Here is a 27,423-nt window from a genome sequence, read left to right on the forward strand (position 1 = left end):
GATGGTACCAGTGACAAACAGGTCTGGAATCAGCACCTGGGCTGGGATCAGCATGTCAAAGCCCCCTGGGGTTGATGCAGGTCATAATAGCTTCCTCCTTCCCCTCTCCCCACATTTTAAGGTTAGGTTGGGTTAGTTTTAATATGTACAGCCCGTTTTTCCTATTAAAACAACACTCAAAAGTGGCTTACAGTGTAACGTAGCAAAAATACAATGTGAAATGTAGTAGGTAAAGCTACATATTCAATACCAAGAGCAATAATTTATTCCAGCTGCTGATCATCTTGCTGTCCCCAGCAGAGCAGACCTCTCCCCAAAATACCACCCCAAATTACTGTCCTCCCCCACCCCCAACATCTACTCAAAGGAATCCACCCCAAGATACCAGCCCTTCCCATCTGTGGTCTCACTTGGGCCACTTTGGACCTTGCCTGGCCTGACCGTCAATCTGGTTCCCCTACACCCTACCAGCATCCTCTCCGCCAGCTCTTACGCATCAACATTTCTTAGTTTGGGCACAGCTGGCCAGGCACATATCTGGTTACGGGTGATCATTTATTATTACTTTTACTTTTAAATGGATATATTACCCCTTTTCTATAACAAATGGGTGCTTATTCCTAAGGTAAATGCATTTTCCATCAGAGAAGTAGAAGCAAACCCCATATTGTTCTCATTGGCAAGATGGTGTCATGACATAAGTTACTTTAAACCTGCTACTTGGTCATTCCAGAATGGTAGCAGGCAATGTATTTCCATATAACATATCATGGTGTATTGTTTCTATCTGTTATTCCCCCCTCTCTTCCTAATACAGCTTTGCCTTATATTTTCTCTATCTTCATGTTAGTATGGTATATCTACACTAAAATTAATTCAAAATATTCATTAAAACTGCAAACGCTTAGAGTATTGGGGAAAAACAACCGAGGTCAAAAAACCTTTTATATATATATATATATATATATATTGCTCTAACATACTATGAATATTAATGGATGAGAGAGAAAAGTTTGTTTTGCAGCTTGCAACTGAAGTAGTATAGTGGTACCTCAGGTTACATACGCTTCAGGTTACATACACTTTAGGTTACAGACTCCGCTAACCCAGAAATATTACCTCAGGTTAAGAACTTTGCTTCAGGGTGAGAACAGAAATTGTACTCCGGCGGCCCAGCAGCAGCAGGAGGCCCCATTAGCTAAAGTGGTGCTTCAGGTTAAGAACAGTTTCAGGTTAAGAATGGACCTCCGGAACAAATTAAGTACTTAACCCGAGGTACCACTGTACAGACAACCTATAAGGGGTGGGGTGGGGAAGTAAGAGCATAAGTTGAAGAGTAAATGTTTATTACTTGTCCAGTAATGTTGTTTGGAATGATGAGTTTAACTCTGTTCCAGTTTGTAGTGCACTCTTGGGATATGCATGGAAGGTTTGTCTGAAGAATTTTGGTTAGGCTTAAATGTCGGTTCAATTCATCTGCTTAATTAAGGGATGTGTTCCTAGGTTCATTTCCCACAGTCTGGTCTTGTTTTTACTCATGGTGGTATTATTTGGTCAGTTTTAGGAAAGGATAAAAATCTTACTTATGTATGATGATGCTCCACCAGCTCAAATTATGCATGTTTAGATTTTTCTCACTTTGCTGAATGTTTTTCACAACTCCAGAATCCATTTCTCCTGGACAAGAAAGCGTAGATGCTATATATCTGCAGATAACTATCTGGAGCTGGTGCTATATTTTACATGCATTTCTTACCTGGCTTTCAATCTGGTGCGCCCAATACTGCACCCCCATTGCACCAGTCTCCCAATCTGGGAAGGTAGCAAATCAGAAAGAAAGAAAGAAAGAAAGAAAGAAAGAAAGAAAGAAAGAAAGAAAACTTTGATCCCAAACCTCCACTGCCTTGTAGCTATACTCATTTGTAAGAAAGGCTTTGGGAGTAAACCCTGTGGAAAAATCAGTATCCATTGCCTTTCTTTGGGAGAAGAAAAGTCTGAGGAGTAAACCCTACACAAATCTGGAGTGAAGTCCCTAAGGCGGTTGGGTGGCGCCTTGTACATCTATTTCCGGCAACTCCTGCAGCCAAGCTGGTGCCACATGTATTGATCTGCTTTCCTTTGGACCACAACAGCAAGGCCGGGGTGCGTGTGTCTTGTTTTCTGGGCAGCCCAGTACCTCCATCCACACTGTCCAGGCTTGCACCCCAGAGAGGTCACTTTGGTGCTGCTAATGCAGCAGAAACAGCAGTCAGTCAGCAGTTGCGAGTTACCGGTCTCTGCATCCACAGCAGGCGCTGTGATTCTTCAGCGGTTTGACTTCACCCCCCAGAGGAGCACTCCATTGTCTTTCGAGACAGATGGATGCCGCCAACAACAACAGATATCCCTTCCTCCTCACCACCACCCTTCCTCTTCAGAAATTGTTTTCTTCTGTGCCAAACTTTGAAAGGAGGTTAAAAGAGGCAGGAAAATAAGTGAGGTGGGATTGGGCTAATGGTTGCAGAGCTATTTCCCTTTGGAAGAAAGCACTTCAGATTCTGTGTGCAGATAAACCTTTCAAAAAAAGCATCTTGCTATTTTCATTTGCTCTGGACGACAAGTGATACATCAAAAGTTGCTCATCTGACTCAATTACCTCTCTGCAGGAGGCCCCAAGAAGATCAGATATAAGTGTATTAATGGAGCACTCCCTTTGAAACTTTCCATTAATGCTCATGGAATTGTGGCTGTTAACATCAGGAAGCTCTGAAATCCAGCAGAGCTATTATATGTACACAAAAAGCAGCTAGGCATTTCAAGTCACTTGAAATTAAACAGTTACTTAGAAACTCCAAAGACAACACACACAGAGAGAAAAAGCATGCTTTCTCCATCTGAGCTAAATGAACTTAAGGAGCTTTGAACATGAACTTCTCTTTTCACCATCTGAATCAAGGAGAATACGCCACGTATGTCACTGGCAAGCTGTAGGCAAGCCCTTAACTTGTGAGGATGTGGTATGCAAAAAGAATAGCATTGCTTTTATTGTAAATTCTGCCTCTTTGTCTGTGTCTTATTTTATTTATTCTATATTATACCATATCATATTGTGTCTATTATTAGTCTATGATTATCATTATATATTCTATTAGAACTTTGTATTAATTTTATGTAAAGTGCCTTGCATAACTTTGTTTAAAGGTTTGATATAAATAAATAATAACATTTAAAACCAGGTTCTGGGGAATCTGAGGCTTGGAGGAGCCACAATGCTTAATAACCTGCCAATGCTTGTTGCACAGCCCCGCCCCACCCCCAAAGATTGCCTACAAGCTGGAAAAGATCCTTCCATCTACATGGTAGGGTTGTGCATCCTGAACAGAATGTGGCCAATTCAACATTTAACCAGAAGAAGTTCAGATGCAGGGCAGGTTCAGATGCAGGGCATCACTGAAGATGCAGAGATGAGCAGAAAAGTAAATTCTTTATTCAGAAAAACAGCATACAAGCAGAGAGGTCTCAGGCAGAACCAGCCCCTATAATGGCGCATCTATCCCCTCCTTCTCTGCTTCATCAGCTGAGTCTGAGCTGCTTTCCGTACCTGGCTCCTCTTGCTCACTAAAGCCTGTTGCTTCTTCAACATCCAACCATTCCTCCCCTCCCATCCCCCTCTGATCTGTCCTCAATGTCTCACCACCACGCCTCTGGCTCTCAGGCTTCCCTAGGGGGGTTCCCAGGCTGGTGCCTCCCACCACTCCTCCTCATCCAGCCAGTTCTTGACATCAGGCAGCCCCTGGTTCACTGGGGTGTGGTCCACCTGGAGTAATCCGGGGCTGTCAAAAAGGGGCTGTCACTTGGTAGGGGCAGGAGCAGAAAACAGTGAAAGCTGAGATTCCTGCCTTCCTTGTTTCCTTCTCTACCACCCTCATCTCATTGCCATTGACAACATGTGGTACATAGCGTTGGATTTGGAGAATTAATATACATTTTGGGCTCTTCTTGCCATCTGTTTTGTCAAAGTTTCTGACATGGAGAAATCATAGTACCAATCAAGTCGAGATGTTAAATACACATTTTCATTTAAAACGTACATTTATTTAAAAATAAGAAGAAGAAGAAGTAGAAGTTAGTACATAGCAGCTACTTGATATCTAATGCTCACTTCTACATGACTTGCAGTCAAAACCCTATGGAATTAACTAGTATTTCTATATTTTATTTTCATCAGGTGGTTGGTGTGGCACAAGCAATCAACAAGAAGTCTGGTGGTGGAGGAATATTCACTGAGCAAGATGAGAAGGTATAAATGATTGGCTTCTCCTCACTTTCCATGACAGCAAAGCTACTTCAAGTGCCTCCACCATCTGAGGTGGGGCAGGTAGCTTCTAGGGAAAGGGCCAACTAGGTGGTAGCACCCTGGCTGTGGAGTCCTTCCCCCAGGGAGGCTCACCTGGTGCCTGCTTTAATGTCATTTAAGCACCATGCTGAAAAAAGTTGGCTTTGGAAAATTCTGCTGGCCATTAGTACCACCTGGATTCTTTTGACTTACCTGCTGTCGGACTAAGCGGCTCCTAGTTTATTCTGAATTTTGTAATTTGATTGTCTTTTTATTTTTGCACATTTCTTTGCTATTAAGGATGAAAAGCAGTACATAAATGTTTTTCTTTAAAACAATTTTCTTGTAATATTAATATTCTGTAAGCTACTTGGAAACTTGTTAGAAAGTGAAGAATCACCTAATGAAACAATAAATAAATAAATAGAGTAACATGAACTAATTAATATTTCTTTCAATGACCATGTGAACAGCACAAAATTAAACCACTTTTCTACTGACAACAGTGTGGGAGTAAATTAAAGCAGTTTGGAAGCATTCAGACATTTGGAAATTATATTCAGAAGAAGTACAGCACTCATATATATTATTATGTGAGTGGTCTATACAGTGAAACAAAATAAATAAGCATTCTGTGTAACAGAGCTTAGAAATTCAACAATTTCATTCAAATATAGACTCATAGAAGTTGTTGTTATACACAGATAATTTAATTTCCTCTCTGTTTACATGAGTTTATTCTGGATTGTTTAGTCTGCTTGAACATAGTACTAGAGCCTCAAAGTATTGGGATTCATCCAATGAAGACAAAAGTCAGTGTTTCTTCACATGTCGCATAGTTAAAACTCTAGAATTAGCTTCCCCCAAATGCAGTGATGGCCATCAGCCCAGATAGTGTTAAAGGGGGATAAGACAAATTCATGAAGGATAAAGGCTGTCAGTAGCTTTATTATACATCCTGGATCAGAGGCAGCATGCCTCTGAAAACCCATTGCTTGGAAACAACAGCAGGAGTACAGGCGGTGACCATTTTGCACATGTCCAATTGATGCGCAACTGCGCCATGTAGGTCCTTTTGGACCCAGAAGAGAGCTGAATGGGGGCATAACAGAGCAGATTATGTCCACTCCACTGACGTGCATGGGGGCAAGGAACAGAACTCCCCCGCAAAACGGCTGCTTCCCGTTATGCTATTGCTCTCGTGTCCCGCTTGTGGGCTTCCCAGAAGCATCTGGTTGGTTGGTCAGTGTGAGGAAACAAGACGCTAGGCTAGATAGGCCTTCCTCTAATCCAGGGGTAGTCAACCTTTTTATACCTACCGCCCACTAATGCATCCTTCTTGATGGTAAAATTTCCTTACCGCCCACCAGTGCTTGATGGAAGGAAGATTCAGCTTGTTCTGTAGAACCCCCTACCACCCACATAGAATCCTGAAATGCCCACTAGTGAGCACTAGGGACCAGGTTGACAACCCCTGCTCTAATCCACCAGGGCTCTTTTTATGTTCTTAACAGAAATCACTCATTTATGAGCTTCTTATTCTTCTTATTTATTGAATTTGTATTCATTTGTAAATCTCAGGGCAGTTTTTATGATGAACTATGATTATACCATCGTTATATCTATTCACTGTTAAATCCTCCAATACTTCCCCAGCCCAACTCTCTCAGATGCAGTTGGACTACAACTTCCATCATCCCAAGTGCTGGCTGGAGCTGTTGGAAGTTGTAGTCCATAATATTGAGAGGGGACTGGTTTGGGAAAGGCTGCTCTATGCTACTAGCTGACAAACATTGGCAATAGCAGGATAAGAATTCATTCATCCTGTCTAAATGGAATGTGTGATGAACATCTGCAGGACATCAGAAGTAATATATTTCCTAAACAAAAATGGCTCACAAGTTTGCTATGTAAGCAAAATTTGATTCCTACTTTTAAAACACATAATTTATTGTATGATAGGGGGCTATACCATGTGTTCAGTATTTAAGGCTGACGTAACTTTCGGTGTGTGTGGTTCCCCAGAACTACTTATTATGGAATACTTTTATCATGACAAAATAGAGATAAATATTGCATGGGTTGTGCTCAAGAATGCACTTATTCATGAATAAATACCTTGATGTCACTGATACTTCTTAAGTAAGCTGTGGTTAGAAGCGAGACACATGTTTCCAAAACAAATGCAGAACTCCTGGCAACTGCTGACTAGCAGAACAATTTTATGTATAATTGTCAAAAAATAATCTCAGACACTCTTTGATAGCATCTGTAGATTGTTTTTATTATTGCTCAGGGAAGGAGACTCTTTATTTTATTTGCTTTGGACCAAGTTGATGAGGGTCTCTGTAAGACATTGTGCACTTAATTTTGCAAATAAGACATTCCATTGTCCAACTCTGGTTTTGTGTTTGCAAGAATTAACCACAAATCTTTACCACTGGGGATATGGTCACAGGTAGAATTGGGTATTTTCGGACAGTATATAAACAACACTCATTGCTACTAAAGCAGGTTTCTTGGGAACAGAAAATAACAACTCTTCATGCCATATCCAAGTAATTGGAGTGCTGTTAGAAACAAGAAAACACAAGAGCATTTCAAAATGTAAATAACTGTTTGGGGAATCTGATATATAGGCCTGTATATGTTGTCCCTTCTTTGGGATTGTTGGCAGATACTGAAGACAAATGGCAAAGAGCAGAGAAGTAATCTCACACTGGTTAGGATTGCCAGTGTGTTTTATGCAAATGTTAAGAGTCAATATAAACCAATAGAGAGGAAAGCACCTAGAGCAAGCGAGACAATTTTCTGTCCAATTTGAAACCTCCCCTCTCTGCTTTTGTGTTAGTAGAATTTAGCCCAATACTTTCTGGTCCTTATCTATACTGTATTGTGCTTTGACAGCGATTAGTTGACTATCTCCCAGCCATCTCAATACTCAACCTGCCAATTCAATTAACTTAGTATTACCTGGTTTTTAGGATTTTGCTGCATATCTGGCTTTTTGTGGAATTGTTCTTCACAACGCACAGCTGTATGAGACGTCCCTGTTGGAAAACAGACGTAACCAGGTGAGCCTAAAAAGTCATTATCCCATCTATCTATCTATCTATCTATCTATCTATCTATCTATCTATCTATCATCTATCTATCTATCTATCATCTTTCCATCTATCTATCTATCTATATCATCTATCATCTATCATCTGTCTACAATCTATCTATCTATCTATCATCACCATCTATCTATCTATCTATCTATCTATCTATCTATCTATCTATCTATCATCTATCTCTATCATCTATCTATCTATCTATCTATCTATCAATCTATCATCTGTCTATCTATCTATCTACCATCTCTTGCATAATGTATGGCTTGGAGTTGTGGGCAGAATTAGTGTGGGAGCCTGTCCATGTGGCCTTGATTTGGCTCGCATAGTCTTGGGCTTTCCAAGGCCTCTATTTGCTTTATATCCCACCTTTTCTTCCATAGAGCACAAGGTGGCAGGCATGGGTCTCCAACTCCCCATTCAATCCCCCAACAACCCTGTGTGGTAGGTTGGGCTGAAAGGCAGTGACTGGCCCAAGGTGAACTTCATGGCTTCTTGGGGATTTGAACCCTTGTCTCCCAGGTCCTTGTCTGGCACTATGCCAACCACTATACCAAACTGGCTCCCTGCTACTTCAGATAGCTGGAGACATTAGGATTGAACCTGGGACTTTGTGCATGCAGAGCATGTGCTCCCCCCACTGAGCCACAGGCCTTATATGAACTTGTAGATTGTAGCCAACATACAAATACCTCGATGGGCAGTGGTGAGATGTAACTAAAGAAATAAAGAGTTGAGAGGTTTCAAATGCTTGGAGGGAAAGTAGAAAAGAAAGGAAGGTAAATTCAGAGCATCTGCCCCCCCCCCACTGCCACTCCAATTTTCCTGACGTTGGGGTGAGTTGGAGCCTGAACAAGCCCTGATCCTGCGTCTTCTGTAAACTCACTCAGACTCTGAGGCTCCTCCACATGTATTAATAGGGTGTTTACTGTATCTGGTGAATCAGAGTTGGTCTCTCTCAGTATGCTTCTAAGGGTGTGTCCTCTAGCCATGTGCTTTGTTGGAGGGTTATTTATATTCCACCACTGTTTACGGAGGGAAGTATCTAGGCCCACCTCTGGCAGTGTGGAAAAAAATCAGTATGAATAAAATAGGCAGACAGTGCTCCTAAACTTGCAAGTGGGGTGGGATTTCAAAATTGCTTGAAAAGGGGTGTAAACGTCTCAGCCCAGCTCCATAATGCGGCACTGCATGGTTGATGTTTTTTCAAACAGGGTCCTAGTTTGCCAAATTGAGAATTCCACTCCACATACACACCCACCCACGGCAAATCTTACAGTGGGGCATTGTGGGAGAAATCAAGGTTGTGTTGACACGATGAGCCAAAACATCCAAAGACGCGAGTCCCCACTGGGTTAAGAATGTACCCGACCCAAAATTTCTATTGCAGAAGATGGATGAATGATGTCTCTGTCTTGAGTAGACAGGAAGCAGAAAGCATGGGTAGCCAAGTAGCTAATTTGAAAACTTTTTTTATGTTAAATATTTGTCGGTTTAACCAAAGGATATCACCAAAAGAAAAGGTAGGGGGAACTGTAAAAGAACTAGGTAAAAAAAAAGAAATCTGTGGGATGAAACATTTCCTCAGTTATGCTCCGTTATTATTATGTGGTTCTGTTATGGCTTGGGTTCTGCTATGATTGTCTTGCAGCAAGGTTCCTGATAAGGGGTTTTGTGTGAATGAAAAATGCTTATGATTCTTTGGTTTAAAAAGATATAAAAATAAATGATCAGCATCATGCGTTGTTTGGTCCTGAGACTTTCATCTCCATTAAAAGGGGGGGGGGCGGAATCTCACTTCATAATTATTAAATTTGTATATGCCTTGCTTTCCATCAAAAATGTGCCAACATTAATATATCTTTCTTTTCTTTTCCCTTGTAGGTTCTCCTCGATCTTGCCAGCTTAATATTTGAAGAGCAGCAATCTTTAGAAGTGATTTTGAAGAAGATAGCTGCCACCATAATCACCTTTATGCAGGTGCAGAAGTGCACCATTTTCATCGTGGACGAAGACAGCTCGGTAAGTACAGAACCTGACTCCTTTCTGAGGAAAGAAGATTCTCAGGCATCCCTTAGATGCCTTAGAGCCAGCACTCAGCTTCCCATAATCAGCGCTGGAAGCCCATCTTTTGCAACTGCGTTCAGTGACCATATGCATACAAGGAACAACAATGGACTAGACCCCTGGATTGCAGCCGCTGAAAGAGCAGAGTGCAGTGGTTGTTGTGCACCCTGCACTGTCCTGCCTTGCATTTTTAAATTTTTTTGATCTGTCTCTCATAGTGACTGAGAACAAAAATAACAACAACAATAGTATACATACAGTAAATCGCTAAAACATAAAATCAGCACAACATATTTAAAGAAGGAACAGATTAAAAGGCCTGCAAACATAAAAAGGGTGTTTGCTTAATGCTGAAATGGCATCAAGGGTGCAGACGCCTGAAGAGAGCATTCCATGGTTGGGGTGGCACCTAGCCCATCTCACTTGGTGAGGACACCTGGAGAAGGGACTCAGAAGATGCTCTTTGGGTGTAGAGAGGAGCAGATTACAACCCATGAAGAAATTTAAGGCAGTCACATAAGAAAATGGCTATATTATCTTCAGTATTTGAGACAGTATGCCTCTGAATATCAGTTGCTGGAAGCATCTGCCTGTTGCCTTCCCATAGACATCTGGTTGGCCACTGTGAGAACAGAATGCTGGAAAAGATGAGCCTTTGGTCTGATCCAACTGGGCTTTTATGTTCTTATGTCTAGCAACACGGTACCATGAGACAGAAGCAACTTTGCTGCTGTCCTTGAGTAAATAAATAAATAAATTGAGTGCTATGAAATACAGATAATTCCATTTATACATACTAACTAAGCTGAAACTCTGTTCTCATTTTTAGGATCCCTTTTCCAGCGTCTTTCACATGGAATCTGAGGAATTAGAAAATTCAAGTGAGACTCACAAAAGGTAAAAATGGATCTCAAATTACCATTGCCTCAGACACATGGGCAAGACAGAAAATGCAGTGCTTTCTGCTTTCATATCGCCAGAAACATTAGCTGCACAAAGCCGCAGATATGAAATAATGCACAAGGATACACCTCTTGTGCATTCTGCTAATTTAAGAGGAGCTTATGCAGAAGATATCCCCTGAGGGTTGCACTCCTCTTTGCTCAGAGATTCAGCACTACCAGACAGAACGGCTGTACATGCTCAGTACACTTTTCTTTTTAAAAGCTCCTTTGTTGCTTTACAAAAGGGATTGGAAACTAGTGGCTCCATTCTACTTCTGGTGGGTGCATAGGCAAAGTCCACAGCGAGGAGCGTGGGATAGAGGAGATATGAAAGAGGATACTTGCCTTCATGAGCGAGCAAGAGGAGAAGGGATCCTGTCAAGATGAAGGTGGTTCATCATTTTGTTGGCTTATCTTCCCCTCTTAGTGCTGCGGTGTATTTTCCATGCAAGTTCCCCACCATTGGCTGCATGATATGGTGCTAAACTAGATGCAGAGATGGTAAATTGCAAACAACAGGTAGAAGGGATTTCCTGCAGCAGTCTCTCCAAAAACAGTTATTTAGACCAGGGTTGGCTGACCTGTGGCCCTGTAGAAGTTGTTGGACTACAATGCGTATCATCCCTGACTACTGACCATGCTGGCTGAGGCAAACATGAATTGGAGTTCAACAACATTTAGAGGGCTTTAAGTTACTCAGCCAGCCCTGGTGAAAGCTCATGCTGATGCTGCTGGTGCTCAGACTGTGCTTGGACTAATGGGAATTGTCTGTGTGCCACTTCTGAGGGTCAGGTGGGTCAAATCTACACATTGCGTGTCCTCATAATGTCAGCCTGGAAGCAATACAACAGGCATGTCCAACAGGTAGATCGTGGGGGTGTCCCAGGTAGATCATGGCATGAAGTTTAATGATGGCCTTTGGCCAAACTCCCCCCCCCCAAAAAAAAAGCAACGCTCAACAAATTCTGTAACCCCCCCCCAAAGCTCAACCCTCCCCTAAAAAAAAACTCAACAGCTTCTGGCAGTGACAATGGGTAGATCACAGCCGGTCTTTTTATACTGTGAGTAGATCACAGTCTCTTGGGAGTTGGACATGCCTGCAATACAAGAAACAACAGACATATGGAAAGACACAAGGAACATTTTGAAAGTTTAATTCAACTCAGCCTTTATTAAAAACTTTTATCCAACCCATGTGCTCAAAATGTTGACCTATTTTCACTACTGAAATTGATTTAATTCTGCTGATGTTCCTGGGACTTGGGCTGCTATTCCAATCACCCTTCCCTTGGCAATTTCCTTCAGAATCAATGGGGCTGTCACTTAATTCTGTAGATAGAACGAAGATGTGTGCCAGCTAGATTGAGTAGTATGTGACATAGAAATTCATCTTACAGAGAGGGTTACAGACCACAGTTTTCTAGAAGGGCACAATATCCAAGTCATCACATTTGCTTAATAAAATACACGCAGAGCTCTTAACTAGGAATCTTGGCACAGAGTCTTTGCAGATGCTGCACTAAACAAGGTGGTCCAAGCGGAAAACAGCCCCTAATGCCAGGCTTTTGAAGAACAAGGCATAGTCTCCGGCAAGTTTGTTCGGAGATGTTTTGAAACTGTTTGTAAACACGTTTTCAAATGTATCTCCTTAACCACAAAGGACCCCCCAAAAGCTTCACTTCTAGAGCACATGGGGCTCTTTCCACTCACACACTGTACAGCATTATGCATGACTCTTCAAATTGCATGAATTTAAAACAGAAGGTGATGGGGTCAATGCAAAATTCATCTGAGTATGTACAGAGAAAGACTGAGTCTTCAGCAAAGAGAGCGGCAGCAGTGGGAGGGGAGGGAATATAACATAATTACTACTTGGGAAAGATTTATTTTGTGTCTGATTGGAAGAAGGAAATGTTATATCACAGTACAGCAAATGCAATGCAAGACATGTGCATTCAGCTCTGAAAAGCATCTTTTAGCATGAACTTTCGAAAGTGTTGAGAACATTCATAAGGGTTCCATCTGCTCTGTGTTATTTGTGAAGCAAATTTGTTTTTGTTTTACAAACATGCCAAAATTCCAAGTGCAAATGATTAAATCTGATTTTAGAAACACCTCTCTCTTCTTGCATGCTTTTCATTCTTCAACATTAGTTCCCTTATATTTTTTCCCTTGGATGTACATTATGTTTGATGTTTTTCTATTTTTTAAAAAACCTGTAGCACCTCATTATCTTTCTGTTGTTTTCCTTTGAACATCCTTCATTGATTGCTCAAGACCTGCCATCCACTGTCCATGCTGCAGCTCTTCTTTTTCTTTTGAAAGATAGACTGCATGGGTAATCTCTCTTTGATATTGCTGCTAGCATAGAGCAGCCTTCCCTAAAGTAGTTTTTGACTCCAGCTTCCAGCAGCCCCAACTAGCGTGGCCAGGAGTCAAAGATGACAGAAACTGTAGTCCAGCAACACCTTGAGGGCAGACATCTTGTGGAAGTCTAGGGACGTATTAGAGAATTAAATGGTGAATGGTTGTAATAGGTGAATGGATGTAATGATAGCCCCAGAATAGTTTAGAGAAGCAGATATATGGAGAGCTCCAGTTGCTATTATCTGGATGTGTGATTCCCAGGTACAACAACAACAAAAAAAATCTGCCCTGAGGGGAAAGCAGTTTATCTAAGGCATGTATGCATTGCTTTGCTAGTGCCGTTTATTGTGTATCAGTTTTGAGCTTTTTAGTGGAGATGCAATTCCACTATGAATTTCCACTATGTATTTAATAAATTAAATATAATGAAAATAAGCTGTTTTAAAATAAAATGTACATACTAGACAATACTGGCTTTTCATTCAGTTGTCAATATGAAAAAATGAAAAAGCAGAAGAGGTTTAAGCAGCACATCTGAAAGCAGCTGCTCCCTCACACTCTGCTCATGAGCACTTTGTTTACATGGTTCGGTTCAGGTTAACAGTAGGCTTTTCTTGAACTAAAGCCCAAGAGCCACAGTCTTTAGGGTCAATGGAAAGACAATACCTGGATCCTTTGGCAGGGAGATTTATTTGAAGGACAGTGTTCAGAGATGGATTAACAATGGGACTGAAAGACAAATAAAAAAACCCAGATAAATCCAGCTCTGGTTGGATGCCTTTTTATCGACAATCCAGCATGTTACTTAAGCAAATTACTGGAAAAATGCATTTTGAGTGTGTGCTGGATAAAGCGTTATGCCTACAAAAAAATCTCAGATTTCAAGTGTGGTATTTGAGTGTCCAAAGCTGCCTTGGGAACTTAACTTCATCTCTAGTGTACAAAGCATGCATTAAACTTGCTTTGTTGAACAGTAATGTTGATCATTAGTTGCCATGATTAACAAAGTCCCTAGTGAGGTTTTCAATGCCCCATTGACTGAGTTTCAGTTTTTGCAGGTTGATGACATTGATGGGGTGCTTGTGAGTATGTGCCCAACAATGTGCCCTTCAGATCCTTACCCTACATGGCTGATTAAAGCTGTTGTGGGGGAGGGAAATGATTGGGTGGGTTCAGGTTGTGGTGAACACATCTCTGTGGGCAGGGAGGTGCTGGCCACCTGAAAGAGGCAATAGTATGGCCACTTCTGAAAAAAACCACACTGGACCCAATAGTATTTAACAACTACCACCCTATTACAAATACCCTCTTTTGGGGCATAGTACGCGAGAGGGTCATAGTCAAGCAGCTACTGGTGTTCCTGGGGGAAACTGATTATTCAAACCCATTCCAATCTGGTTCAGACCTGAATTTACAAACAAGTGGAACATGAATTATATGAAAATAAATAAAGCAATTCAGAGTTTTTGAGCAAGGTGTCATCAGTATTCTGATGATACCTAAGTCTGGTTCTCTGTAACATCTGGTTGGCCTAGTGTCTGGATGCAGTGGTAGGCTAAAAAAAGGTAAAGGTACCCCTGACCGTTAGGTCCAGTCACGGACAACTCTGGGGTGCAGTGCTCATCTCGCTCTATAGGCTGAGGGAGCCAGCGTTTGTCCGCAGACAGCTTCTGGGTCATGTGGCCAGCATGACTAAGCCGCTTCTGGCGAACCAGAGCAGCACACGGAAATTCCGTTTACCTTCCCACCGGAGTGGTACCTATTTATCTACTTGCACTTTGACGTGCTTTCGAACTGCTAGGTGGGCAGGAGCTGGGACCGAACAATGGGAGCTCACCCCGTCGTGGGGATTCAAACTGCCGACCTTCTGATAGGCAAGCTCTAGGCTCTGTGGTTTAGACCACAGCACCACCCATGTCCCTTAGAGGTAGGCTAAGCCTGATTTCTACCAATACGGAGGGTCTGTGGGTGACTGGTTCCTAAGTCTGGGAAGTGGGTAAGCTGCCTGCCCTGGATTCACACTCTCCTTGAAGAAGCATGTGTGCAGTTAAGGGATGCTCCTGGATCCAGCTCTGTCACTGTAGGCTCAGGTGTCCTTGGTGACTAGGAGTGCCTTTTACTGACTTCACTTGATAAGACAGCTGTGGCCACTCCTGGACTGGGATAGCTTGACCACAATTGTCCATGCGTTGGTAACTTCACAGTTGGATTACTGCAATGCACTCTATGTAGGGCTTCCCTTGGGGTTTGTCTGGAAGCTACCACTAGTGCAGAATGTGACAGCTAGGTTGCTTGTGGGGGCAAACTACTGCCAGAATGGAACATCTTGCTTGCTTGCAATGGCTCCCATCTGTTACCAGGCCAGCTCCAATGTGTTGATACTAACATATAAGGCCATATACAGCTCAGAACCAGATTACTTGAGAAACTGCCTTATTCCTTATATACCCAGTAGATCCCTGCAGTCTGTGAAAGTTCATTCTGCAGTAACTCGAAGCAGGGCTTTTAGTACTGTGCTGCTCCTGTTCTGTGGAATAACACCCTTGTGTGACAGGCACCCACTTTCTGGGAACAAATGAAGACATTTTTGTTACAACACATTTTCCCGGCTGGCTAAATGGGTCTTTGCCAGGAGTATCTCTTTTGTATTGTTTTAGTTTTGCTTCAAACGTATCAGTTGGTGTGGTTTTTTTGGCTGTTTTTATTGTACAACGCCTTGAGATGATTATGTAGATGTTGATCAATAACTGAATAATAACAATGAGGAGGGTGGTGCAGAGAAATTACTCTGTTTCTTCTTGCTCCAACAGAAACTATGATACAAACCAGATTAATTATATGTATGCTCAATACGTGAAGAATACCATGGAGCCTCTTAACATTTCAGATATTCGCCAAGACAAAAGATTTCCTTGGACAGTAAGTAAATGTAAATCCAGATTTTGACCTTACCAATGGAAAATGTAGGGCTTTTTGTGCATGCAGTTCAATTACGGAAGATCTTGTGCGATGCCCCTCTAGGGTGTTTCTTGCATTAAGAGGCCTTGAATAGTTTCAAGAGGCATAATCGCATTAGCCCTCAACACCTGCTTCAGTCCCCACTCTGCAGATGTCTACATCTTTCATGGGACCGTACCTGTCTAGCCTGATGGCAATTGCTCTGTCTGGCCCATTTTCTACCATTTTGTACCTGGTCCAGGAAGGCAAAGTTCTGATATGATTTCAGTTACAAAGACTACTGTTCACTGATGCATTCAGGACAGATCAGTTATGCACTGATTTGCTGTGTGGTGGATCATGGACTAGACTTTTTGATAGCTATCCTTTGAATTGTTTAATGGATTGTTGTTTTTCAATAGATTGGCCTTCTGTGTTTTTGCCTTACAGTTAATTGTTTATTGCATTGCTCTGATTAGTACTGTGTTGTGGATTTGTTGTTTTTGCTGCCCCCCCCCAATTACTGTTACATTTTAACAGTTTTCATGTAAACTGCCTCAAACATTTTATGTGGAATGTCAGGATATGAGAGAACCAATGTGGTTAGGGTGTGGGATCAGTACCTGGGAAGGTAAAGGTAAAGGGACCCCTGACCATTAGGTCCAGTCGTGACCGACTCTTGGGTTGCGACACTCATCTTGCTTTATTGGCCGAGGGAGCCGGCGTACAGCTTCCGGGTCATGTGGCCAGCATGACTAAGCCGCTTCTGGCGAACCAGAGCAGCGCACGGAAAAGCCGTCTACCTTCCTGCCGGAGTGGTACCTATTTATCTACTTGCACTTTGATGTGCTTTCGAACTGCTAGGTTGGCAGGAGCTGGGACTGAGCAATGGGAGCTCACTCCATCGTGGGGATTCGAGTCCTAGGTTCTGTGGTTTAACCCACAGCGCCACCCGCGTCCCAAGTACCTAGGAAACCCAGGTTCAAATCCCCACTCCCCTTTGGAAGTCACTGGGTGACCTTGGACCAATCACTATCTCTCAACTTAATGCAGCTCATCGATAAAATGGTGGTGGAAAGAACCACATGCATCACCATGAATAGCATGAGAATGTTAGTATATAAATGTAGGGAATAGATAGATGTAATTGACACTGGCAACTATTGACTAGTTTTGGATCCTCCACTTTCACTTTTACTGGGCTCTACAAATTTTTACTACTGTTAGTCTCCCAATACTGAGAGAGGCCCTACCCATTTGAATAGCTATTTGAATATCTAGGGCTCTGTGTTTTGATTTTGATTTTTAAAAAAGCATTAGCAATTTTCTACTTAGAATCTATTTGTGTAGATTATGCTGTTTAAAAAACCAACAGTATGTTACCTTGTGAAGGGGATAATTATAGGCCAGGTTTCCACCAGCTCCAGATGTTTTGGATTAAATACCCCTTCATCCCTGACCACTTACTCTGCTGGCTGGGCCTGGAGCACGTTGTAGTCCAAAACCTCTGAGGGACACCATTCTGGAGATGACTATTTTAGGGTCTGCTGCTGTTTTTAAAGTTAGTTGCAAAATTGGTAAGTATTCCCATACAGTTCTTCTGAAAATTGTAACGTTGTGAATATTTGGGCATAAAGGTATCTATTATATAAGTACAGTTTATTACTGCAGAGAAAGCCTGACAACAGCTGTCAAAAGTGCAAACGTGTTCGAGTACTAAATCATGGAGGAAATCTCAATGAAAATTTCACAGTTGTGTTGATTTAGAATGTGGCTACTACTGTAATTTCCCCAACCAAAATCTGAGAGACGTACGATCCGGCATGTTCATAAATTATCATCCTTGTACAGTTTTATATATTACATGATTAATCTATAACATTGGTGTCGACTGATAGAGTCAGTAAGGTTTGTTTCTTTTATTAACAGAATGAAAATGCAGATAGTAAAAACCAGAATATAGAAAGTTTGCTATGCACGCCAATTAAAAACGGAAAGAAGAATAAAGTAATAGGTACAATATTTTTATTTTTTGTGTTTCATTTCATCCACTCTGCATGATGTTTTGTGAGACTCGTGGTTCAGCAGGAGATAAAATATCCTCTTGGAAGGCAATGATAGTTAACTTTCTAAGATGGATGCTAAATTCTTCTTTGCCCCTAAATTCACTTATACTTCATAAAATGAATGCATGTCATGGTAGAGTCTTTGTACCCTGATTTGGAACACTTGTTCTTGGAAATAAGTTCTATTATATTATTCAATGCACTTTACTCCCAGATAAGACGCTTTGCATGAGAGTGTTTGTGGCAACGCATGTGTTTCCATGATTTCTGTAAGATAGCAAAACGAAAAAGCACCGGGTTGTATCTTCTGGCCTTGTTTGCAAAGCTCTTCCTTTTTCAAATTGCAGTAAGTATTTCCTAAAAGGGATTTGGCCTTTAATATATTTGGACGGACCTTCCACTGCATCATGGAAAAGTTTTGGAAAACATTCTATTTAGAGAACGTTTCTTGAAAATATATAGTGAAACATTCCTACTGTAATTCTCACACTCCATTACTCACAGAAGTTTTAAATGTCATTGGTTGGAGCCATATGGGGAAGGGATCTTGTGTTTAAGGAAGTGCTGTTTTATGCTTCATGTTGCATGAGAAAAATGAAGCAAACCCAGAGATATATAATTCCACTTGCTCAAGAGCTTACATTACCTTCAGCATAAGACAAACTACTACTGTATATCGTGCTTTTTATTTATTTATTTATTTCATTGCATTTATATCTTACCCTTCATCAAGTTCATGACCCAAGGGCTGGCAACATAAGATTCTCAATAAAATTGCAGCCAACAAAAAATAGCTTAATTAAAATAACTCACACCTGTTGTTAAAATACAACAGCAGACAACACGAAGGTATACCAAGTTCCACTTCTTGCAAATCCACGCGGAACTGGTGTATTTCTAGACAATAGTGGTGACAGGCAGAATTCCACAATCAAGGCGCAACCACATAGGCAGTCCTTTCTCAGGTTCCTGCATAATGAGCTTGCATAAGAAGAAGGGCTTCTCCTACAGATCTCAGTGTGCAGGCAGGCTGATATATGAAGAGGCACTCCTTCAAATATCTGGGTCCTCAGTCATTGAGGGCTTTACAGGTCAAGAGCAACACATTGAATTTGGCAAGGTAGCATGTAATAAGCAGCCAGTGCAAACTCTTCAGAATTGGTGTCATATGTGCTAACCCCATACAACCTCTCGGGGTCCCGGCAACATCACTCTCTACGAGCTGCAGCTTAGGGGCTGTGTTCAAAGGTGGTCCCACAAAGAGACCACTGTGATGAGGTTATCACAGTTTAGAAATGGACATAGCTGGTTTTGTGTCATTATCAGTGATGATCTGGGCAGTTGGGGGTCACACTTGAATCTTAAAAGCTTCCTAAAAGTAGAGAGTTAAATTAGGAATTATTCAGTGACTTGTGCTGGATCATTATATAATGACCTGACATTAGTTTCCTTCAGTTTCAGCTGCACCCTTATCTGTACAGGGAAAGCCTAACTTTTGTTGTCTATGCTTTGGTAACCTCTAGGTTAGATTACCGCAACATGTTATGTGTGGAGCTGCCTCTGAAGACGATTCAGGAACTTCAGTTGGTTCCAGTGTCCAGGTTGCTCACTGGGGCAAGGTGGTTTGAGGATAGAACACCAATTCTGGCCCAACTAGTCTGCAATCTGGGCCCAATTCAAAATGTGGGTGTTGACCTATAAAGCCTTAAATGGCTCAGGATTGCAATACTTCAAGGACCGACTCTCCCCATATGAACAAACCTGGACCCTGCAATCATCATTTGAGGCCCTTCTTTGTGTGCTTCCTCCATGAGAGAGCTGGAGAGTAGCAAAACAAGAATGGGCCTTTTCTGCAGTGACTCCCCACTTGTGGAATGTTCTCTCTAGAGCCTTCATTACATATCTTTAGTTGTCGGGGGGGGGATCTTTTCTCCTGTGATGCTCTGATGAAGGGTGGGGTGTGGGTGTGCAAGCAAGCAAGCAAGCTGTTTGAATGGTTGAATTCCTTGTGAGGCTGAATCTACAGCAGAGATCAAAAACCTACAGTCACCCAGAAGTTGATTGGCTACAACTGCTATAATCTCTTATCATTGACCATATTGGCTGGGGGCTGATGGCAGTTGGAGTCAGACAGCTTCTGGATGGCCAAAGCTTCCCCAGCTGTGATCAACATTTTCCTGCATCGGTCATCAGCACAGATTATTCTCTTGTAGAACCTCCCAGCTAGGCTGCTCTTTGGGCAAAGGGGTTATATCTGAACCATTATTAAGAAACAAAGCCTTGAGACCTATTCGAATGCAGCATGTGGTCTGAGGACTCATGAACCCCCTATGTTGTCTTTGTAGTTAATTTGATAAACAATCTGGTCCTTTTTCTCGTAAGAAAGGGCAAGCTCTGTCTGTGTACCAGTAACCTGACATTCATTACAGTTCTCTTGGCATGCTTACAAAAATCTAATTAGTTTGTAAAGGACAAGTTGCCTTTAGGGATTACATCAAACTCAAGGACTATTAATATTAGAAGTTAAGAGGAAAATTGAGATGAAAACTTGGGAAGGATAGAAAGGAATATATGTGGTTCCAGGGATGGGGAAGAACATGCCCCATCACCTTGCTACCACCAGTGCCGGTTCCCCATGAGACCAGAATCCATTCCTTCAGTCCCCAGTGGGTTTTGTTGACTGTGTTGCACTTCTGTGAAAAACCTATTGAATATTCTGGATCTAAGTCTGCATTAGTGGAACGCAAAATCTGAGTTCAGAATATGTAAGGACCGGTGGATGAAGGGTAGGACACGCAGCCACAGTTCACATGATCAAATCTGGCTTCATAAAGCCAGGATATTGATTAGCTTCAGACACTTTCACACAGCCCCTTGGTCCATTGTGTGGGGAAACAAATAAGCCACAGTAAATCACAGTTTCCCTTTTTGCACAAGCCGGAAACCACAGTTAATGGCTTCCATAAGCCAAGATTTGGAAGCCAACTTTACAACATTTCAAACTTGACTTCTGAGTACTGGCTTGCTCATAGTTCCTGGTTCTCGTGTAATGGGAGGCTGTGGTTAACTGCAGCTTTCTCATTTGTTTCCCTTCTCATGTGAAAGGAGCTGTGAAACAGGAGCTGTGTGGGGGTGGATAAAGTTCATGTGTCGCCTGATTATATGGATGCAACCATATTTTCTGGGTTAATAATAGTAATAATAAAAATGCTGAAACACTGGACTAGAAAGTTAAAATTGCCAGACCTCTGTTTCTATGGATAAAGAAAGCTTGTTAGTTTTCCTTTCTATCAATTGAGGTATGGTTAATTTTTGCACATATATATAAAGATTAGTTAACATTTCCTTTTTCTAAACGATCTAGGAGTCTGCCAACTTGCAAATAAGATGGAAGAAAATTCAGGCAAAATAAAGGCTTTCAACAGAAATGACGAGCAGTTTCTGGAAGCTTTTGTCATCTTCTGCGGCTTGGGTATCCAGAACACACAGATGTATGAAACTGTGGAAAGAGCTATGGCAAAGCAGATGGTGACATTAGAGGTGAGGCTCAATCAAGGCAGCCTTTATGTAACTCACAGCTGCTTCTTTACTCAAACTCCCTTGCCGAGTTTAAGGCAAGCCAAACTTGGCTCAGTCCTCAGAGCAGGGTCGCTCTCCTTTTCATTTACTGTTTGCTTCTGCGTTTCCACGTGCTTGCAAGACACGTGGCAGATTATTGCATATTAAGTGCTAACCTGGGATTTAGCAGTGGACACAAACATAGCCTTCCCTGAACATATTGCATGCTGGTAACTGACGTTGATGGTTTATCATATTGCATAGAAAAAGGACATGGCACTAGGACGTCCTCCTCTTCTTCTCTGAGGTTTTCTTTGATGACTTTGGCTGAGCCCTTCAAACAAACCAATAGCTGGAGCAACAGCAAGATTACTGTAGGCTTCCTCTAACTTCATCAAACCATATCAAATATGAACGTCATCTAGTCCTAGCCTTTGAATTGGTTACTGTTAGTTTTAATTGCCGTGGCATGAAAGGAGAGCCTAGTAGCAGATCCAGGTTCACAGTTATCTTCTTCCAAAGTAACCTAGGAAGTCAGATGTTGTAGACTTTGGACCCACTTGCATCCACAGAGTAAACAGAGTCTCTGCAATATTTCTAAAATGCAGATTCTGCCATCAATTCTGTTCTGAAGGGAAGGCTCTCATGCAAATCTTTGTTTAGGTGCACTGCTTGCATTAACTGTTAGCAGCGCTCTCTTGATTAAAGCGCAAATTAGTTTGGACAGCTATGTGTGTTGCGCATTACAAACCCAGGTAACATAACCTTTTAAGGGAGAAAGAAAGATTCTCATGGGCAAATTGCTATAGGCTGAAGTTATAATTCTAATTGCACATGAGTTAAACGTGAGTCCAAAGTAAACACTAAGGTTCTTCCCTCCTTCCCTCACACTCCTGAATAATAAGTTTGAATTTGTTCATTAAATGAAAAATATTTTCTCCTAGGCTGACAAAACTTCTGCCAAGATTTTCCTGAAACAGAATTTCTTTTATGCCTGTGTTACAAACCCGTTGGCGGGGGAGCGGATTTATTATGACAACCTTGTCGAGTTTATAATTATAGCCATGTTGTAAGCTATTTGTCTTTCATATAGGGGTAGGGAAGCTTTTCAAATCTCCCCCCCCCCTTTTATAAAAGAAAAGAGTTCTTTGCTCACTTAAGGCCAACAACATGATATTTTTTTCCATGCCTTGCTGCCCTCAGGAGTCCTCCATGCTGGGCAGAACTGGTAAACTGCTCATACCAGGCTCCATCCTGCATGGATGTGCCAGGAAACAAAGTACAAAAGCTATTTATGTTAAAGTTCAGAAGGGATGAATCCTAACCCCCTGATCTGTACTCCTAGAAATGGATATGGATTGGGAAGAGGTGTTCCTCTGCTGGTAGGCAACTCTGCTGCCATAGAAGCATTCTCCATAAATTCTGGCACTTGGGCAGCTACTGCACTAGGCTGCATACTGTGGTAGCTAGTGGTAGCCAGCATAAGACAGTGGATTCAGTGGCTCCTCTCCTGCGCTGGTCATCCTGGATCCAGGTGGATTTGTGCTGCCTGGTGCTCAGAGGCTAGAACTTCCTTTGCTTTTTAACTGGTGGCATTCCCAAATATGCCAGCGAGCATCTCTGCCACCATGAAAGCCATCTACCAAAAAGCACTGGCACTTGGGCAGTAGCAGGCATACAGTAGCCAGCGATAGCCAGCGTAAGCCCCCGAATGAAGAGGAAAAGTAGGACTGGCAATGGATCCTAAGCTATCTGCACGAAAGTTACTAGGGGAGCAATCCCATCCCCTTGATTTACACTCCTGGAGGAGGGTTAGGGTTGAGCAGAGCCTCTGTTTGGCTCTGGTGGCAGGCAGTTCTGCTGCCATGCATCTGCCGGAAGCACTGGCAGTTGGGACAGCTGCTGCAGTAGTTGGCGTACTGCGTAGCCAGCATAAGTCCCACAAACAGGGGGAAGAGGAGAACAGGCAAGGGATTCAGTAGATCCTAAGCCCACATATTGCCAGCTGAGAGTCCCAGTTCTCTCTGCTGTACCAGCCTGGAGTTGCTGCAGCAAACAAAGGAGAGAAAAACTGCCTCCCTCTGGCCCTTCCGTCTTGGCCAGTGCAAGCGGTAGGGTTTCACATGCGGAATTAGCTCTGCCGCTCTGTTCAATCCTGCTGCTCCCGACCAGGAGGCAGGTTTGTTTTGCCCAGCAATGTTGAGAGTTAGCAATAGAAATTTAGGAAATTTGGCTGCGTAATTAGTGGAGGCTGAAAATACAACCATTTCCCAATTCCTGCTAATAGTGAAGCATTATTTAAATTTTTAGACTGCTTTAAGTTGCTTTAAAATCCTGCTTATGAAGGAACCTAGTTGGTAGAGATGTCATGCTAAATCATAGATGAGACAAACAGTGGAAGGGAGGGAGAATTTGTGCTGGGGAGCAGAAGGATGGTATGTTCCCAAAGCTGGCTCTCAGACCTCCAATCATGGTTTGCTGGGTTCCAGCAGATATCTGCACTGCAGTAATCCTCTGCAATAATTCAGAGGCCCTCAGGAATGTGTACACAGTAGCCCATTACTTTGCTTTTATTGGTAAATCACTAATGGAAATCACAAATCACTATATTAACGCTGCCAGTTTAGCTATTGCTGGGAGATTTTGCAGAGCATTCTGGATGCCAGAGGAAAGAGTGCTTTGAGAATTTAAATAGCTAATTTATTAGTATTAGTATAGATTTTTGCTTGCTTTTTATTAGTGTATGTGTGCATTTGTTGTTGTTTAGTCATGTCCAACTCTTCGTGACCCCATGGACCAGAGCACACCAGGCACTCTTGTCTTCCACTGCCTTTGTCCATGGAGTTTTCTTGGCAGGGATACTGGAGTGGTTTGCTGGTTCCTGCTCCAGGTGTATGTGTGCATATGTACATATATATGGAGCATTTTATATGTGCTTCATTTCTTTTTCCTAAAGGTCCTTTCTTATCATGCTTCAGCTGCTGAAGAAGAAACAAGGGAACTCCAGGTAACAGCGGTAATGTCATTTTCCCTTCTATTTTATATGTGGTGATGATCTGGGGATTGCAAAGGCTGCTAGAACTTCAGGATTCAGAATCATAAAGGCTACTAGAAGACAGAAATGTGTCATTTTCTACCACCTTGGCCTATAGCGTGAGATACGCAGATCTTCTAGAGCAGGCATTCCCAACCTGCGGCCCTCCAGATGTTTTGGCCTACACCTCCCATGATCCCTAGCTAACAGGACCAGTGGTCAGGGATGATGGGAATTGTAGTCCAAAGCATCTGGAGGACTGAAGGTTGGGAATGCCTGTTCTAGAGGGATGGTAAAAAAGAAAGCTAGGGTTAAGCTCCAGTTCTGCTTGGGAGCTGGCAAAACACAGCCCATCTTTCTGCCCTTTCTAGGTTTAGCTAGGAGTGGCTGAATCTTTAAATTTCAGGCTAGCCTGGTTTCTCATTTTTGAAATCTTAAAATCAGTCCTCCACATTTCCACATTGGTTTGCAATTTATTCATTTTTTTAATGCCATCAAATTGTTCTTCCCTTTAGTGCAAATTTTGCCAATTTAGTACACAGTTTTGCCAATTATACACATTTCCCAAGCAATTTCTACTAATGAAATGTATTTTTGTATGCTATTTCCAGTTATATTCATTGTTTTCTGCATACGTTACCCCAGAAATTTTATACACTTTGCTTGGCTGGAGAACTGCATTGCCAAATTTGAATAATTTTTGAAGGGTAGCTGTGTTGTCAGTTCTCGTTTCAGAAAGTGTGGATTAGATCGGTTCACCTTTAAATGTGAGCTGAATTGAATTAATACTACCCCAGTCTTCTGCACTAGTGTCTGAGCCTCAAACACAGCAAGACTGCTGCTTAGGCCACACTCCCTCTATTAATCAGCACCAGTTTGTGGATGAAAATCTGGCTTTAGAAACATTTGGCAAGAATTTTCTTGGGAGTACAAAATAGTCGTACCTTTGAGTTTCATGTTAGAATATCTAATTCATGCTTACGGGTCTATCAAATTGTTGTTCACTTCTGTAGGATAAACATTTTCCAACTGAAATGTGATATTTCCAAAGGAGCACTGTAAATCAGTGGCAGGGCCAGAAACACAGGCCTGGTCTGTTTATTTCCCACTCTGCTGCTTTGTTCACAGTGGAGCCATCAACTGGGCAAAGGATCTGCCTTGAATTCCATGAGAAATAATTCTATTAATCTGACATTAACTTGGACTCCGACTCTGCCTTAGTCTACTGCATAGCAACTGCATGTGGGAGAGATGCAAAGTGTTACATAACCAAATGTCTTCAGTTCATGTGCAATCATTAAAACCAGTCTTGCTGCTTTTATGGGCATTTTTAGGTGTAGAGATTACAGTGTCTGGATTATTATTTTTTATCTTAAATTCCGCACAAATGGACACAGTTTCAATGCTAGCTTATTGTGATCTTTATGAGACAAACATAAGCCAGAAGCCAGATATATATATATATTTTTACCAGCAAGCCATTTCATAGCCTAAATTAGAACAAGAAACTCACAAAATTATGGATCTTTTCCTGCAAAATGGCTTTATAGTACATTGGAAGGAGCAGGGCAGAGCCATAGATATGTTCTCCAGACACGCACATTGCTTCAGCTTACCTGGGGCAAGGTGGTTGTGAGGTTCACATGCAACCAACAGAGCCAGTCCAGCAGCCCCAAGGCACCCAGACCTCAATGATGCCCTGCCCTGATCATTAGTAAAGCAAGATTTCTTCCACAGAACTATAAACAGGTTTGTTTTTTTGACAGTTTAAATTGTATCTTTCTAAACCAAACTGTATTTGTGTTTGCAAAGGTGTTTTTCCCCTCATATATATGTGTGTGCATGTGTGTGAATATCTATATATCTATCTATCTATCTATCTATCTATATCTATATCTATATCTATCTATATATATATATATATATATATATATATATATATATATATATATATGCATGCACACACACATATACATACACACACAAAATATATATTTATACAATATATATACTACACACAAAAGCCTGTGTCTCTACCTACTGATGTCTGGCCAAGGTATTTGGAAGTCACGTAGTTATCAAGTTCACAAAGTTCATTTACTCGGCTGAAAACGAGAGATTCTAGCGCAAGGTTTTCCCATGCTAGTGCTTAGTTATATTTGGTAACAAATATTTGCTTTTTAGGCACATCAGGACTTTGACTCAGACCGTAGATTTTCAACTAGCATGTTTCAGATGTATACCTTAAGCTCAGATTTAGCAACAAACATTAGTCATCCAGTTTATAAAAAGAACAGCAGTGTGTTTGCTTTTTTACCAAGGCTTCCATGCATACAAACAGGATAGCGTGCCTTCCCCTTCTGAAACATATACTTTCCTGCAGTTAGAATTATACGTGTGTTGAGTGTTGCACTGAATGTAGGAACTTCATATTTTGCTCTGTATGATCAAATTATGATACAGTAAAATTTACTCTTATACACCTTTTTTCAGTCCAGAAGTGTGCACAACTTATGAATACTTATATATAAGTTCATAAGCATTAAGAAGCGATAAAGGATATAAAGATTGCTCACCTTAGATGCTGCCAGTCCTAATTATTTCCCCTCTGTTATCAAAGGCTTTTTCAGGCCTTGCTCATATCGAGTTGTGTAAGTGGAAGGCTGCTCATTCAGTGGGATTGTACCTAGCCACGGCCCCTGTGAAAAACAACTCTAAAAGCTCAGCAACTGTGAGCTGTTTTTGTCTTAAAAACAAATTTCTGGGCACAGCATGTGCTCAGAGGCAGCCTGCTTACTTTTTAATTCTCAGAATACCAAAGTGTATTCTGGAATCCTCCTGCACCTGCTATATACTAAGACTGTGTTCCAGCAACACTTTATTCTATCTCTCCAATGTTCCTTACCTCTTAATTTTCACGTTTTATGTGATCTTTCACCCAATGGTCACTTTGGCCATGCAGGCTGCGGCAGATGGAAGGTCACAAATTTCCCGTTCCTGCTTTAACTAGAGACTTATG

At 41.7% G+C, this 27,423-nt stretch overlaps 1 protein-coding gene across 11 annotated transcripts in view; it reads left to right on the forward strand.

Moving 5' to 3' along the window:
• The window catches only part of PDE5A (phosphodiesterase 5A), a 91,368-nt gene that overhangs the window by 43,871 nt on the left and 20,074 nt on the right, over window positions 1–27,423 (forward strand). For 9 of the 11 annotated variants that reach the window (XR_014011579.1, XM_081208084.1, XM_081208079.1 and 6 more), the window contains exons 4-11: window positions 4,208–4,279; window positions 7,300–7,389; window positions 9,316–9,453; window positions 10,328–10,395; window positions 15,620–15,728; window positions 17,676–17,760; window positions 21,177–21,352; window positions 24,327–24,386. Coding sequence is in view for 10 of the 11 variants with exons in the window: in XM_081208084.1 (XP_081064210.1) it covers window positions 4,208–4,279; window positions 7,300–7,389; window positions 9,316–9,453; window positions 10,328–10,395; window positions 15,620–15,728; window positions 17,676–17,760; window positions 21,177–21,352; window positions 24,327–24,386 (798 nt within the window). In the remaining variant the exon portion in view is untranslated. The remainder of the gene's footprint in view (window positions 1–4,207; window positions 4,280–7,299; window positions 7,390–9,315; window positions 9,454–10,327; window positions 10,396–15,619; window positions 15,729–17,675; window positions 17,761–21,176; window positions 21,353–24,326; window positions 24,387–27,423) is intronic. The other 2 variants (XM_081208081.1, XM_081208080.1) reach the window with 1 other exon arrangement.

Source organism: Podarcis bocagei, assembly GCF_964188305.1.
Source record: "Podarcis bocagei genome assembly, chromosome: 9".
NCBI lineage: Eukaryota > Metazoa > Chordata > Lepidosauria > Squamata > Lacertidae > Podarcis > Podarcis bocagei.